We start from the raw sequence: 13759 nt of genomic DNA, 5'->3' as shown, positions 1-13759 counted from the left end.
TTAATTGATGCATTGTACATACAATTAAAATAAAACCTACTTGAGAGAACCACCCAAAATTGCATTCAAAAATTGATTTCTGCAGGGGTGGTCGTCATAGAGATGGCCATTATACAGTATATGGAATATTATGCAAAAGTGAATAAATAACAGAAAATCTGAGTAAAGTGGTAGCCTCCAGGAAGAGGTGATCTGGTGGTCATTACTAGTGTTGAGCCACCCCCGTAGTGTTCGAGTTCGGTTTGGTTCGTCGAACACCCGTGTGTTCGCCGAACTGTTCGTCGAACTGTTCGTCGAACACCTTCGAACACCGTTAAAACCAATGGCAGGCAAACAAAAACACATAGAAACACATAGAAAACACCTTCAAAGGTGTCCAAAAGCTGACAAACTGCTCAGAAGACACAACTAACACATGGAAAAGTGACAAGTACATATAGTCATGCGAAAAGAAAAGAGGTGGAGGAGTAAAAGGAGGGGGAGACACAGATATAGGCATGTCATGCCCTTCTAAAATCCAAAAAGTGAGAAGCCGACACGTTCAGTCCGCTCCTGCCCGTGCCACCTCCGTGTCGCCGGGTTTGTGCCAGAGCCGCGGTGAACCCTGACGGCCAGCCCCCCTCTCCCAATACTGGTGCCTGTCCGCTGGTGGGTCGAGCGAGCCCCCATGTGGTGGAGGCAGCTCTAAGCTTTTTAATTTAAATTGTCTCTCTAATTTGAATAAATACACTTTAAATCCATTTACAAGGATCTATTGGAGGGCAAGTCTCATGCCAGCAGCCGCGTAATTCCAGCTCCAGTAGCGTCCACTAAAGCTGCTGCAGTTAAAAAGCTTTTATAAGGATCGAGCTCGGCTGTCCACCGCAAGGCATCCTACTGCCAGTCCGAGCCCCTATGCCTTGGGGTGACTCCTGATGCTCTTCACTGAGTATCCCGTGGTCCCGAAGCATTTCCTTTGAAAAAATGAAGTGTCCAAACTACAGGTGGTGTAGCTTGCTTAACAGCCGGGATAATCCGCTGACTAGCAGACACTGCTACTAGGCACAAAGTATTTCCTGGGCTAGATGCAGTTAAAAATTTGTAATTAGATACTCTCGTTGGATGCTGAGAAAGCATTCCATAGAGTCTCCTGGCAAGCCATATATGATTCTCTTAAAAAGCTTGGGGTAGGGGTCTAGGGGACCCTTTTATTGGCAAAATCACGGCCCTGTATCGCAATACGTCACCTAGGCTGAAGATAAATGGAACTGTAGCACCCTGAGGGCTCGGTTGCTACAGAGGTATTGCACCTCACCCAGAGGTGTGATATCTCACTCTCAGGTAAGGATATAGTGTGGATCAGGAACCGACACCTGCATGCATTACACCACATTGCCGTGGGGCAGGGCGACCAATATGCCCCTGAGATGGGCATGACAGTCCCTGTCCCTGGCTGGAGTGGGGGGAGGGAACACTGAGGAAGGGAAACCCTGTAGTGCAGGAGCAGGGAGGAAGCAGTTCCTGGGTGCATTGAGAAGGGAGTATAAAAGGTGGGCACCATCTTAGTTCAGTGCAGAGAAGTCTGAGCAGAAGTGGCAGGGAGCAGGGGCTCTGCATGAGCTCTGCTCCGGAGGCGGGCCTAGTAACAGAGGCCCAGGCCTGGAAGAGGGAGAAGGAAGGAAGAGGAGCGGAGAAGGCTCTAGGAACGAGGAGTGAAGGGATCTCAGGGGTGCGGACGGGCGAGTCGCCACCGCACGCCCGAATCCACCTGCGTGGAGGGGTCAGGCCAAAGGGGGAGAATGGTACCCGAAACTAGTGGAGGCAGGAAACGACCCTCAGCTAGAAACAGGAGGCTGTGACATTTTATGTGGCGCAGCCCCTCGCTACACCCGCTAGGAAGGCACCACATAGGGTCAGGGAAACTGGAGCCAAGTTTACCAAGAGGAGGCCCGAGGCAGCCGGACAGAATGGTTAGTAAGAAAGGCCAGACAAAGGACACACAAAGGGGGTACTGTGAAGCGCTCCAAAGTTATCTGGGAGTTGTCTGAGCCACTCACCTGGTGAGCACAGTACGACGTGGGCAGCCGTTACCTGCAGACGTGGTCTGGATAATAAGAACTGTGAGTAAAGGCCCTGGACTGCATCACTGACTCCGTGTCATTACTGCTGCTGCCCTGCACCATCACCCCCATCCTCCGCATACACTGCCCTGAGGCTATACTCCTCCCGTGGGGAGTTATGCTACGCTCTGCTGCACCCACAACACCAGCCTCAGCGGTCTGCCCTGGAGCGGCGGTTCACTCTGACCGCAATCCACGGGTGGCGTAGTCGGACATTTAAACATCAAAACCACATAAATAGTTCCGCCACTGGTTTGACCGCCCTGAGCCACGGAACCGGGTTGCCGCCACGGAGACAACAACCACCAGCATCCACCAAAAAGGGTCCGGCTCCGGGTGTCCCAAGGCCCAGGGGGCGCGTCAGAACATTTTCATCACCTTTCACAATCACCAATGGGACAAGGCAGGGATGTTCTCTGTCCCCTCTCTTATACATCCTAGTGACGGAGCACCTGCTCTCATCAATTCGCCATAACCCCAATATTAGGTGGATTGAGGTGGGAGGCACCGAGTACAAGTGCTCTCTATTTGCTGATGATGTCCTAGTATATATCACTCAATCACATATATCCATCCATGCTGTTATGGCTGAAATAGATCACTTTGTTACATGGTCAAATTTTAAAATCAATGCAGCGAAGTCTGAGGCCCTCGATGTCTCCCTCCCCAAATCCATATAGGATTCCATTCAGTCCAACTTTCCCTTTGCCTGGCCCTCACAGGGTATCAAATACTTAGGAATTCCTATTCATAGAGACCTCTCCCATCTATGTTATCTTAATTTTGGGCCCTTTATTGAACAACTGCATACAGACCATGGTTGGCAAGTTAGAACTGTAAGATTCACTACGTGAACCACTGGTGTTTTGTGAAAAAGCACATGTACACTGTGTTCCAAATTATTATGCAAAAAGTGTTTAGGAGTGATAAGGGAAGAATTTGTTTGTCAGTTAAACTCATTGATGGTGATGTGTGTCAGGGCTCTTTATATCACTGTAAGCAATTGCAGACACCTGTGCTAATTAGTTTGGCAGGTGTGTCCAATGAAAGGCAAGACTACTTAAGAAGGCTGTCTCACATTATTAAGCAGCCTACATTTTCTGCCAAAATGGGAAAGAAAAAGGATGTGTCGGCTGCTGAGAAGCAACAAATTGTGGAGTGTTTAGGTCAAGGCATGACTACAATCAACATTGTGCGATGATCAGGATGAAGTCTCTTGGCAATCAAGAAGTATGTAGCTGATTCACAGTACACACGTGTGCGTGCTGATAAGGGCAAATTGAGGACTCTTTCCTACAGGCAATTACGTCAGGTTGAAAGAGCAGCGGCAAAAAAGCCTTGTCATAGCAGCAGACAAGTTTTTGAAGCTGCTTCTGCCTCCATCGTCCCCCGAACAACAAGATGCAGGGTCCTTCAGAGCTTTGCAGCTGTGCATACGCCATCCTGTCGACTTCCTCTATCCACTTCACACAAGCAGAAACGGCTCCAGTGGGCCAAACATTACATGAAGACTGATTTCAAACCTGTTTTGTTCACGGATGAGTGCCGTGCAGCGCTCGATGGTCAAGATGGATGGAGTGGAGGATGGCTGGTTGATGGACACCCCACGCAAACACGGCTACAGCGCCAACAAGGAGGAGGTGGAGTAATGTTTTGGGCTGGAATCATGGGGAGAGAGATTGTCGGCCCCTTTAGGATCCCTGAAGGCGCTAAAGATGAACTCCATAATGTATGTGGATTTTCTCAAACAGCACTTCCTGCCATGGTTCAAGAAGAAGAACCGTGTATTTCACAGCAAGATCATTTTTATGCATGATAATGCACCATCTCATGCTGCACATAAAACATCTGCATCTCTGGCTGATATGGGCATAAAAGGGGACAAACTTATGGTGTGACCCCCATGCTCCCCTGACCTCTACCCCATTCAGAACCTTTGGAGCATCATTAAAAGGAGTGTCTATGATGGCGGGAGGCAGTTCACATCTAAGCAACAGCTCTGGGAGGGTACTCTGTCCTCATGCAAAACAATTGAAGCAGAAACCATCCAAAACCTGACAAATTCAATGGACGAGAGAGTTCAGAAGCTCCTTTCGAACAAGGGGTCCTATGTGAAAATGTAACATCACCTAGAATAAAGTTTTGAGTTGAAAACTGTTTGATTTCAGTTTCTAACAACCTGATAATGCTTATAATTTCAAAAATGACCATTTTTTTGGTCTTTATTAAAATGAAAAGGTTGATCGAAAAGTTTGGGGGATCTAAGAGTGTGGCAACCCAGTAGTCATGATTACTTCGAATTCTGACAATATGAGGGTCATGCTGCAGGTAGTGCAGCAAGAAGGCACTTATGTGTCTTGCGCATCTCGGAGCCCCAAAATTATTTTCCGGGCTAGATGCAGCTAAAAATTATTATTAATTTTAAATCTGGTGAAGCTTTAGTATAGATGGCCTAATAGGATCAGTGCTGCACACTGCTACAAAGCCCAAATTATTTTCCAGTCAAGATACAGATAAACATGATTAGTAATTTTAAATCTGGTGGAGCTTATTATAGATGGCCTAATAAAATCAGTGCTGCACACTGCTACAAAGCCCAAATTATTTTCCAGCCAAGATACAGATAAACATGATTAGTAATTTGAAAGCTTAAAACAGTTGGTAGGGTGATTTTAACCAATCATCAAGCTTTTACTCTCCCCAGGATGACACAGGGGTAGAAAAGTCGTTTCGGATCCATGATTTGTTCATCTTTATGAACGTGAGTCTGTCTACATTATCAGTGGAGAGCCGCGTGCGCTTATCTGTCAGCACACCACCAGCAGCGCTGAACACACGTTCAGACAGAACGCTGGCTGCGGGGCATGACAAGATCTCCAAGGCGTAAGTGGCTAGCTCCGGCCATTTATCCAGAATGGAAGCCCAAAAACAGCAAGGGTCCAGTGACACAGTCGTGGCTTCAATGTTTACTTGGAGATACTCCTGTACCATCGTCTCTAGGCGTTGACTATGTGTCAGACTTCTTGTCTCCTGTGGCCTTGCAAAGGATGGGCTAAAAAAGTGGTGAAATGATTCCGCAAAATTGATGTTACCAGCAGATACTGTGGTTCTGTTACGGTTTGAGTGCTGAACACTTGACGGTCCCACGGTTGGCAAGTTGGAACTGTGAGATTCACTACGTGCACCACTGGTATTTTGTGGAAAAGCACATGTAAGATTCTGCAACAGTCTCTGCTGATACTCCTGCATGCGTGCATCCCTTTCTATGGCAGGAATAATTTCTGCAAATTTACTTTTGTACCGGGGATCTAACAGTGTGGCAACCCAGTAGTCAGGATTATTTCTAATTCTCACAATTCGAGGGTCATGTTGCAGGTAGTGCAGCAAGAAGGCACTCATGTGTGTTGCGCATCCAGGAGCACCAAGTCCCTGTTGTGTTGGTGGCGAGGTAACAATCATGCTTCCTTCCTCTGTCCTCTCCCCCCAACCTCGCACAACAGAAATGTGGTCAAGGTCTCCCTCATCTGATGAGTCTTCCATCAGTTCGTCCTCCACTTCTTCCTGGGCTCCTGCACCTTCCTCACTAGTTTGGCTGCTACCATGCGCCCTGGTAAAACCATCTCCCCCACCCTCACATGCCTGCCGCCTTGGTGCTGCCGATCGTCTGGACCTTGCAGATGTTAGCCCTTCCGCATACAACTCCTCCTCCTCTACTTCCTCCACCTCCTCTTGTGCCACCACCTGACTCCGAATTCTGTTTAACATGTGCTCCAGCATGTAAATCACCGGAATAGTCATGCTGATAATGGCATCGTCAGCACTAAACATCTTCGTCGCCATTTCAAAACTGTGCAGAAGGGTGCATAGGTCCCTGATCTGAGACCACTCCTCCAGCGTGATTTGCCCCACCTCTGGATCTCGTTGGCCCAGGCTATACGTCAGAACGTATTGCACCAGGGCTTGTCGGTGCTGCCACAGTCGCTGCAACATGTGCAGAGTTGAATTCCACCGGGTAGGCACATCGCATTTTAGCCGGTGAAGTGGCAGGCCCAACGACTTCTGTAGAGATGTAAGTCGCTGAGCTGCGGGATGCGAACGGCGAAAGTGAGCACACAGCGACCGTGCCCTCTGCAGAAGGCCATCTAGTCTGGGATAGTGGGCTAAAAATTGCTGGACAACCAGGTTCAACACGTGAGCCATACAAGGCACGTGTGTGACATTGCCCTGGCGAAGGGCCGCACCCAGGTTTGCAGCATTGTCGCACACGGCCTTCCCTGGTTTCAGGTGAAGTGGAGACAACCATTCATGAAATTGGTTCTCCAGAGCTGACCACAACTCCTCAGCTGTGTGACTCACATTTCCCAGACATTTCAATGTAAAAACCGCCTGATGACGTTGAGCCCTACTGCCAGCATAGTAAGGAGGTGTGCAGGATCCTTTCTGCGCAGTTAGAAAGCTTGTGGCATGACCAGACAGGCTTTGGGTGCAGGTGGAAGACCGAGAGGAGGTTGAGGAGGCAGAAGCAGTGGAGGAACTTTGACATAAAGAGGATTGACGCACAACTCGTGGGGACGGCAAGACTTGGACAGCAGCCCCTTGTCCTGCTGTCACCATAGTTACCCAGTGCCCAGTCAGCGACATGTAACGCCCCTGTCCATGCCTACTCGTCCAAGTGTCTGTGGTGAAATGCACCCTGTCACACACAGAGTTTCTCAAAGAAGCGGTGATGTTGTGTGCGACATGCTGGTGGAGCGCAGGCACACCTTTCTTTGAGAAGTAGTGCCGACTGGGCATCTGGTACTGGGGCACTGCGATGGACATAAGGTCTCGAAAATCCTCTGTGTCCAGCAGGCGGAAAGGCAGCATTTCTGTAGCCAAGAACTTGCAGATGGTGAAATTCAACCTCTTAGCTTTCTCATGGCTAGGAGGAAATGGTCTTTTACTTGTCCACATCTCAGGGACCGAGGGCTGGCTATTGTGCTAAGACGGGGTTGATAAGGGTGTCCCCGGCAAACTGCCGGTCTGTGAGGAAGATGCAGGCGGACATGTTAGGTTGCCTTGATCCAAAGGTGGTGCTATCGATGTCGGACAGCGCTCAACACCAGCTGGTGTTACCACCTCCAAAGAAAATGATGACCTGCCAATCACGCTGGCAGTTGCGGGTAAAGAGGTGGCAGGTCTGCGCCCCAAAACAGGTGTGACTGCTGTCCCCCCAGTCACAGAGGATGAAGAGGCCGCGGATGCACAAGATATGGCAGACGGTGGTTGGCCCGGCCGGCTAGGCCGCATTGTAGCACAGTGAGCTTCCCACTGCAACTTATGCTTCATGTCCATGTGCCGGTTCATGCATGAAGTACTCAAACTATGTATTTTTTGGCCTCTACTTAGCTTTTGCTGACAAATGTTACAGATAACACGAGTTGGGTCATCTTTATCGATCTGAAAAAATGCCCAGGCTATGCAAGGCTTAGCACCCATGCGACCTGAAGAGCCACCACGACTTGTGGTGAGAGGCAGAGTTGTGTTTGAGGATGCAGTTGTTGACGTGCTTCCAGTACTACGTCTCTGTCCAGGAAGGCGCAACCTGACCTCGTCGTCACTAGCATCCTCCTCCACCTCCTCTGCTGACCTCATCTCTTGGCTGACTGTGGGTTGACAGTAAGTGGGATCTCCAACCTCATCATCATCACCCTGTGCGTTATCACACCCGTCGTCCTCAGAGCCAACCTGTTCCTGCCCTGACAAAAAACTAAAGTTGTCGCTCCAATCAGGTATTTGAGTCTTATCGTCTTCCTCATTGTCTCCACCAACAGGAGTTACAGTTTGGGAATGAGGGTCTACATTATGGTCAGAACCTTCTGCGTCTGGTCCTGGATCCGACTCATAAAGATTCTGGGCATCAGTGCAGATCATTTCCTCGTCTGGATTCACAGAAGCGCTGGAGTCGACCTCTGATTCCCAGGCTATAGTATGAGTAAACAGCTCTGCAGACTCAACCATCTGTTCTACCTCATACTCAGACGGGCAGCTGGAGATTTGGGAGCTGTGAGGAAGCAAGTGCGATTGGGGTGACACCTTTGAGGACTGGAGTATTTGTGATGTTGAAGTTGATGTGGAGGAGAGCCCACTTAAAGGAGCACTTGATATCCGTTGAAGCACCTGCTGTTTTTGTGCCTCATCTGGAATTTGTAGCGATTGGCGTGGCTGTAAGAAAGGGATCTTATCACATTGTCCGCTAAAAGAAGAAGACATTTTAGTTTGGCTGGAAGATGGTCTTTCTTCTGCAGATGTTACTGTTGCTTTAACACCTACCCCACGGACACAACCTTTTTTCCCCTTCCCAACACGCCTATTCCCCTTTCCACCAGCAGCAGGCCTTTTTCCACTCATTTTGGTGGTTAACTAATTAACAACTCTGGAGTTGTTTGCACAAAAAAACAATGGATGGGAACCGAGCAGAGCTGAGTGGCCAAACTGTGGTATTCAATTTGCAACCTGATGTAGGTCTGTATAGATGGATTAATAGAACAAGTCCCACACACAGCTAGAAGCCCAATATTTTTTCAGAGGTAGATGCAGAAAAAAATATATTCAGTTTGCAACCTGATGGAGGTCTGTATAGATGGATTAATAGAATAAGTCCCACACACAGCTAGAAGCCCAATATTTTTTCAGAGGTAGATGCAGAAAAAAATATATTCAGTTTGCAACCTGATGGAGGTCAGTATAGATGGACTAATACAACAAGTCCCACACACAGCTAGAAGCCCAATATTTTTTCAGAGGTAGATGCAGAAAAAAATATATTCAGTTTGCAACCTGATGGAGGTCTGTATAGATGGACTAATACAACAAGTCCCACACACAGCTAGAAGCCCAATATTTTTTCAGAGGTAGATGCAGAAAAAAATATATTCAGTTTGCAACCTGATGGAGGTCAGTATAGATGGACTAATACAACAAGTCCCACACACAGCTAGAAGCCCAATATTTTTTCAGAGCTAGATGCAGAAAAAAATTATATTCAATTTGCAACCTGATGGAGGTCAGTATAGATGGACTAATAGAATGATGCTATGCCCAAAAGATTTTACTTCACTAGGTGCAGTAAAAAAATTGGTATTCTATACACAGGTGGTATAACTTGCAACACAGATAGGCTACTCCACTGACTAACACACTCTGCAATAGGCCAAAAAGGATTAGCTTTGCTAGATTCAGCCAAATGCTGTGAAAAAACTTGCACAGCACTGGCACAGACCTGCCTGGCAAAAACTGATAGGAACTGATGTAACCTAGTCCTGAAAAGGACTCCAATTACAATTAGTCTTTACTCCCACAATCTATCTATTTAAGAGCACAGACCTGCCTGATAAAAGTCGTAGGAAATGCTGTAACCTAGTCCTTAAAAGGACTGCAATCACAACTATTCCCTACTCCCAAGCTATCTGTAGATTTGTGCGAAAATTGGCTTGAAATTAACAAGGTATAGCGCACACAGCAACAGCGGTGCCGTCTAACACGCAGCTGCAGCAGTGAGAAAATGGTGGCGACGGGGAAAATGGCTTGGTCTTATAGGGCAAGGACATGTGACATACACTGCCAATGACACATGCCCTTGCTTGTGTGAAAAAAAGCAGTTCGCTCCGTGTGTGCGCTGCTGATAGGCTGACAGATTGCACCTCCCCACTGTAAATGCGGGAAAGAGAAAAAAAAAATGGAGATCTTCATTGTTCCTGCAGAGATCCATCCCCTGCCCCTCCCCCCACCCCGCTGTACACTCAAACTGCGTATTAACATTAATTTTCATCATTACTGAGAAAAAATCCAGTTATGATTTTGGTGCACGAACAGTTATCGAACATAACCTCGAACAGCCGAATTTTTCTCAAATTGTTCGTGTTCGCCGAACGGCTCGAACACCGCCCAAAACAGCTCGAATTTGAGATTGGCGAACAGTTCGAGTAGAACAACTCTCATCTCTAGTTATTACAGACTGTAGCTGTTCACCTAAAGTCTTGTATAACTTTTAAAAATATAGCAAAAATTACTTTGAATCTCTGGATACTTCATCAGCAATAAAATTCCCCAGCGGATCGTTGTAGATGTAGTTTCAGTTCCAGCACCAAAGAGATCCAGAACGCAAGTAAGTAGATTTTCTTCATTAAAATGTGTCTGAGCTTTTGTTGATTCCTAAAAATACATAACATGAATATTCCCCATGTTACTATAATCAGCTGATTCCAAGGCAATTCTAACCTTCTTCTGTTTCTTATGTGGTAGGCACCTTCCCTTTTTGCTTAACTTTTTTTTTTTACCTGAAACAGTAAATGTTACACGCACACCGATAAGTTCAGATAGGGCGAGATGGGTTTCATGAATTCTTTGGAATCCTGGGGGAACCGTTACTCAGGGCGACCATAGACTGCAGTTTCTCTCAGGCACACGATAGATTCAATTGCTGACAGACACATTTGACAAGAGTCTTTTTCAACAGTTTAACAATGGAATTTAATCTGAAGCACGGCTAGTGCAATTCAGGGATATTACAGCAACAATCTTCATTACAGTACAGTCTGAGTTTCTTGAGCAACCAACTGCAGCAACAATACAGTAGTTTCTTCACAAGGCACAGTATTACAGTCTCTTCAGCAGCAAAATTCAGCATAGATTAAATCTCTTAGCAGCACACTTCTATGCTTCTATGCATACACAACCACAGGCTTTTCCTTCACAAGGACTCAATAGTAAACAGCATTCTTTATCCTGCATGTAGAGAGAGGGGGGTTGGGTTTGATGAGGGAAATGATCCCTATTACACAATTCATTCCAGTCCTTATCTTCCTGCCAGACAATACTCTGCACTGTTAGTTCAGGGAGTTTATCTGACCTGTGTTTAGTTTCTCTCCTGATCTGAATCCTGTTCAGTTGCCTTCTGTCAGATACAGATAACACACCACCTTATCTTCAGCTTCAGCCAGACTACAATAACAAGTTCCCCACAATCCCCCTGGGGCTCTGCTAAAACATTTCCTGTGACTGTGTTAACCCCTCCCCCTCTAGTTGCAGGATGCTTCTGAAGCACAACAGCACTACTTATGCATGTCACACTCTCCCCTTCTTTTTGAATGTCGTCCTCGACATTCGTCTTAATTGGTCAATCTGACCAATTCTGAGACAGTGGTAAAAGTTGAGTAACTTTATATACAAATTGGCATAACATTTACAAACATTTGCAACAACCTATTCTACGACCTTTTTCTTGTAGTACTCCTGTAAGAAATAAACAATTAACACAATTAACACAATCGACGTCTCTTCAGCTGGAGCTTTTCATACGTCTTCAACCATCTCTCTCTCTCACTAGGCCTTAACAGTTCTTTGTTTTTACAAAGTCTTTTAAGGAATATCAAAGTATGAAAACAAGTCTTTCCACCAGGCAACATCTTCCATACTGTGGTGAACACAACTCTAGTGGGCTTACCTGGTCCACAGGCTGAGATACCTGTTTCCAGTCGACAGTCCTTGGCACTTGACTCGGTTCACCAATTGTCTCGCACGTCAGCATCACAGGCCTCCACTTCTCGAGTTGACATTCTCCTGGTGGGTTGTTCCTCAGATACCACGGGTTCTTCGGTCACAGGAGTTTCTTCTGCCGCACTCATTTCCCATGCTTCCTCAGATGCTCTTGGAGCTGCCTCTGTAAGTTGCTGTACTTCTCATGATTTGCCTGTTTCTGCACAGTCTCGTAATTCCGCTTCTCCTGAGTGTCGATCGGTCTCTTCAGGGGCTGGTATTTGATCATCAGATCTGAATTGGACTTCATCTGTACTCTTTGGTACAAACTCTGGAGCCTCGGGACTAAGTTCACTCTCCTGTGGATGGTACATCCCTCTCTTTGCTGGTCCGAGAAATACAACGGTGTGCTCTTCTTCATCGGAACTTTCAAGTTCACTATCCACCTCCAGAGCTTCAGTCTGTGGTGGTCCCTTAGTCGATCTCAGATGATGTCGGTCTACTTCTGAGAAGTCTTGTTGTGGTGGGAGATAATCACAGGGTAGTAGTAAATTCCATTGGACTGTTCTCGTTTTCTTGTCTCCCGTTTCCAATTGGATTTCATACACTGGACTGTCATTGGCTTTCCTCCTTACGACTACATAAACCTTGTCTTCTCAGTATGAATGAAGTTTTCCTGGACCACCTTTCTCACATACTGTATATTCTTGACTAGCACCCGGCTTCCCGGTGCCAATTCTGTTCCATAACATTTTCAATCATAGTACTCCTTACTCTTGCTCGGTCCTTGCATAACCACTTTGTTATGTTGTATGCCTCTGTCATCCGTTCCTTCCATTTCTGAACATACTCTGGATATGTTCTGTAAGTCTCTGACAACGGAGTATTGAACATGATGTCGATTGGCAGTCTTGGCGATCGTCCATACAATAGGAAGAAGGGTGAGTAACCCGCTGCATCGCTCTTTGTACAGTTATAGGCATGTACCACTTTTGACAGAGAACTCATCAAGTCTTTCTTTTCGTCAGCTGTTAAAGTGCGCAACATCGACAATATTGTCCGGTTAAAACGTTCCACTTATTCATCATCCACTGGGAGATAGGGCGTTATGTGGGATCTCTGAATGCTACAGTACTTTCCTAGCTTGGCAAAGAGCTGGTTCTCAAATTCTCTTCCTTGGTCGTGGTGTAACTGATGCGCCCCCTGGGCCAAGTGCAGGGAAATGCTTGGATTCGGGTCTCTGTGTAATGTCAGGGGTTGTAGTTTCCGTGGCAGCGACCCGGTCCCGTGGCTCAGGGTGGTCAAACCAGTGGAAGATCTGTTTACTTGGTTTTTAATGTTTAAATGTCCGACTATGCCACCCAAGGATTGCGATCACTGATAACCGCCGCTGCGTGGCAGACCGCTAAGGATGATGTTGTGTGCGCAGCAGAGGGTAGTATAACTCCCCACGGGAGGAGTATAGCCTCAGGGCAGCATGTGTAGATGGTGAGGGTTGTGATGCATGGGCGCAGCAGAAATGACTCAGAGTCCATGCAGTGCAGTTCAGGGTCTTTACTGTTGGTAATGAAGAAGGCCCTGCAGGGAGTACTGGCTAACATTAGAGGCCTGGTCAGTCTGTGAGCGAACAAGAGACCCCTGGCCAGGTGGAGGTGTAGGCCTTCCCGTCTGACTGCACTCTTCCTGGCTACCTTACTGTAGTCGTGTAGTAGCGCACTTCCCTGAGTGTACCGTGCGGTGCTCACCCATATGGCTGGTGACTTGGGGCCTTTGGTGCCTTCCACTCCTCGATGGCGGTGCCGGTCCCTAGCGTGTGACTGAGCCTCCGGGCATTCTATGGCCAGAGGACCTGAAATCCCCTGCCAGGTGGTTTCTGCTGCTGGATATGGATATCCTCACAGCTTCGGACTCCGGTGTCCGGTTCTCTGCGTCTTCTGCCAGGATGAGCTCTATCAGCTCCAATCCCTGGCTTTCAGCTCCTGGCTCCTACAAAGCTCCTTGCTGCTCCTCTGTTCCTTCCTCTGGAACTAACTAACTAACACCACCCCAGATCCAGTTTATAAAGGGCAGGTTTCTCCCCTCCCAGGACTGGGGCAGGAGGCGTTGCATGTAATAGTGCTCTTGACCAGGAAAACCCATGCTCG

At 47.3% G+C, this 13759-nt stretch overlaps 1 protein-coding gene across 3 annotated transcripts in view; it reads right to left on the bottom strand.

Annotated features, from left to right (window-relative positions):
• The window catches only part of LOC141162203 (cytochrome P450 2K4-like), a 303300-nt gene that overhangs the window by 51856 nt on the left and 237685 nt on the right, over positions 1 to 13759 (bottom strand). For all 3 annotated transcript variants that reach the window (XM_073648051.1, XM_073648052.1, XM_073648053.1), the window contains one exon: positions 10151 to 10292. In XM_073648051.1, the coding sequence (XP_073504152.1) occupies positions 10151 to 10292 (142 nt within the window). The remainder of the gene's footprint in view (positions 1 to 10150; positions 10293 to 13759) is intronic.

Source organism: Phyllobates terribilis, unplaced genomic scaffold (assembly GCF_046119375.1).
Source record: "Phyllobates terribilis strain yellow unplaced genomic scaffold, ASM4611937v1 Scaffold_9__5_contigs__length_417890890, whole genome shotgun sequence".
Classification (NCBI taxonomy): Eukaryota; Metazoa; Chordata; class Amphibia; order Anura; family Dendrobatidae; genus Phyllobates; species Phyllobates terribilis.
Note: the sequence above shows the minus strand (reverse complement) of the source record. Positions and strands in the feature narration are given on the sequence as shown.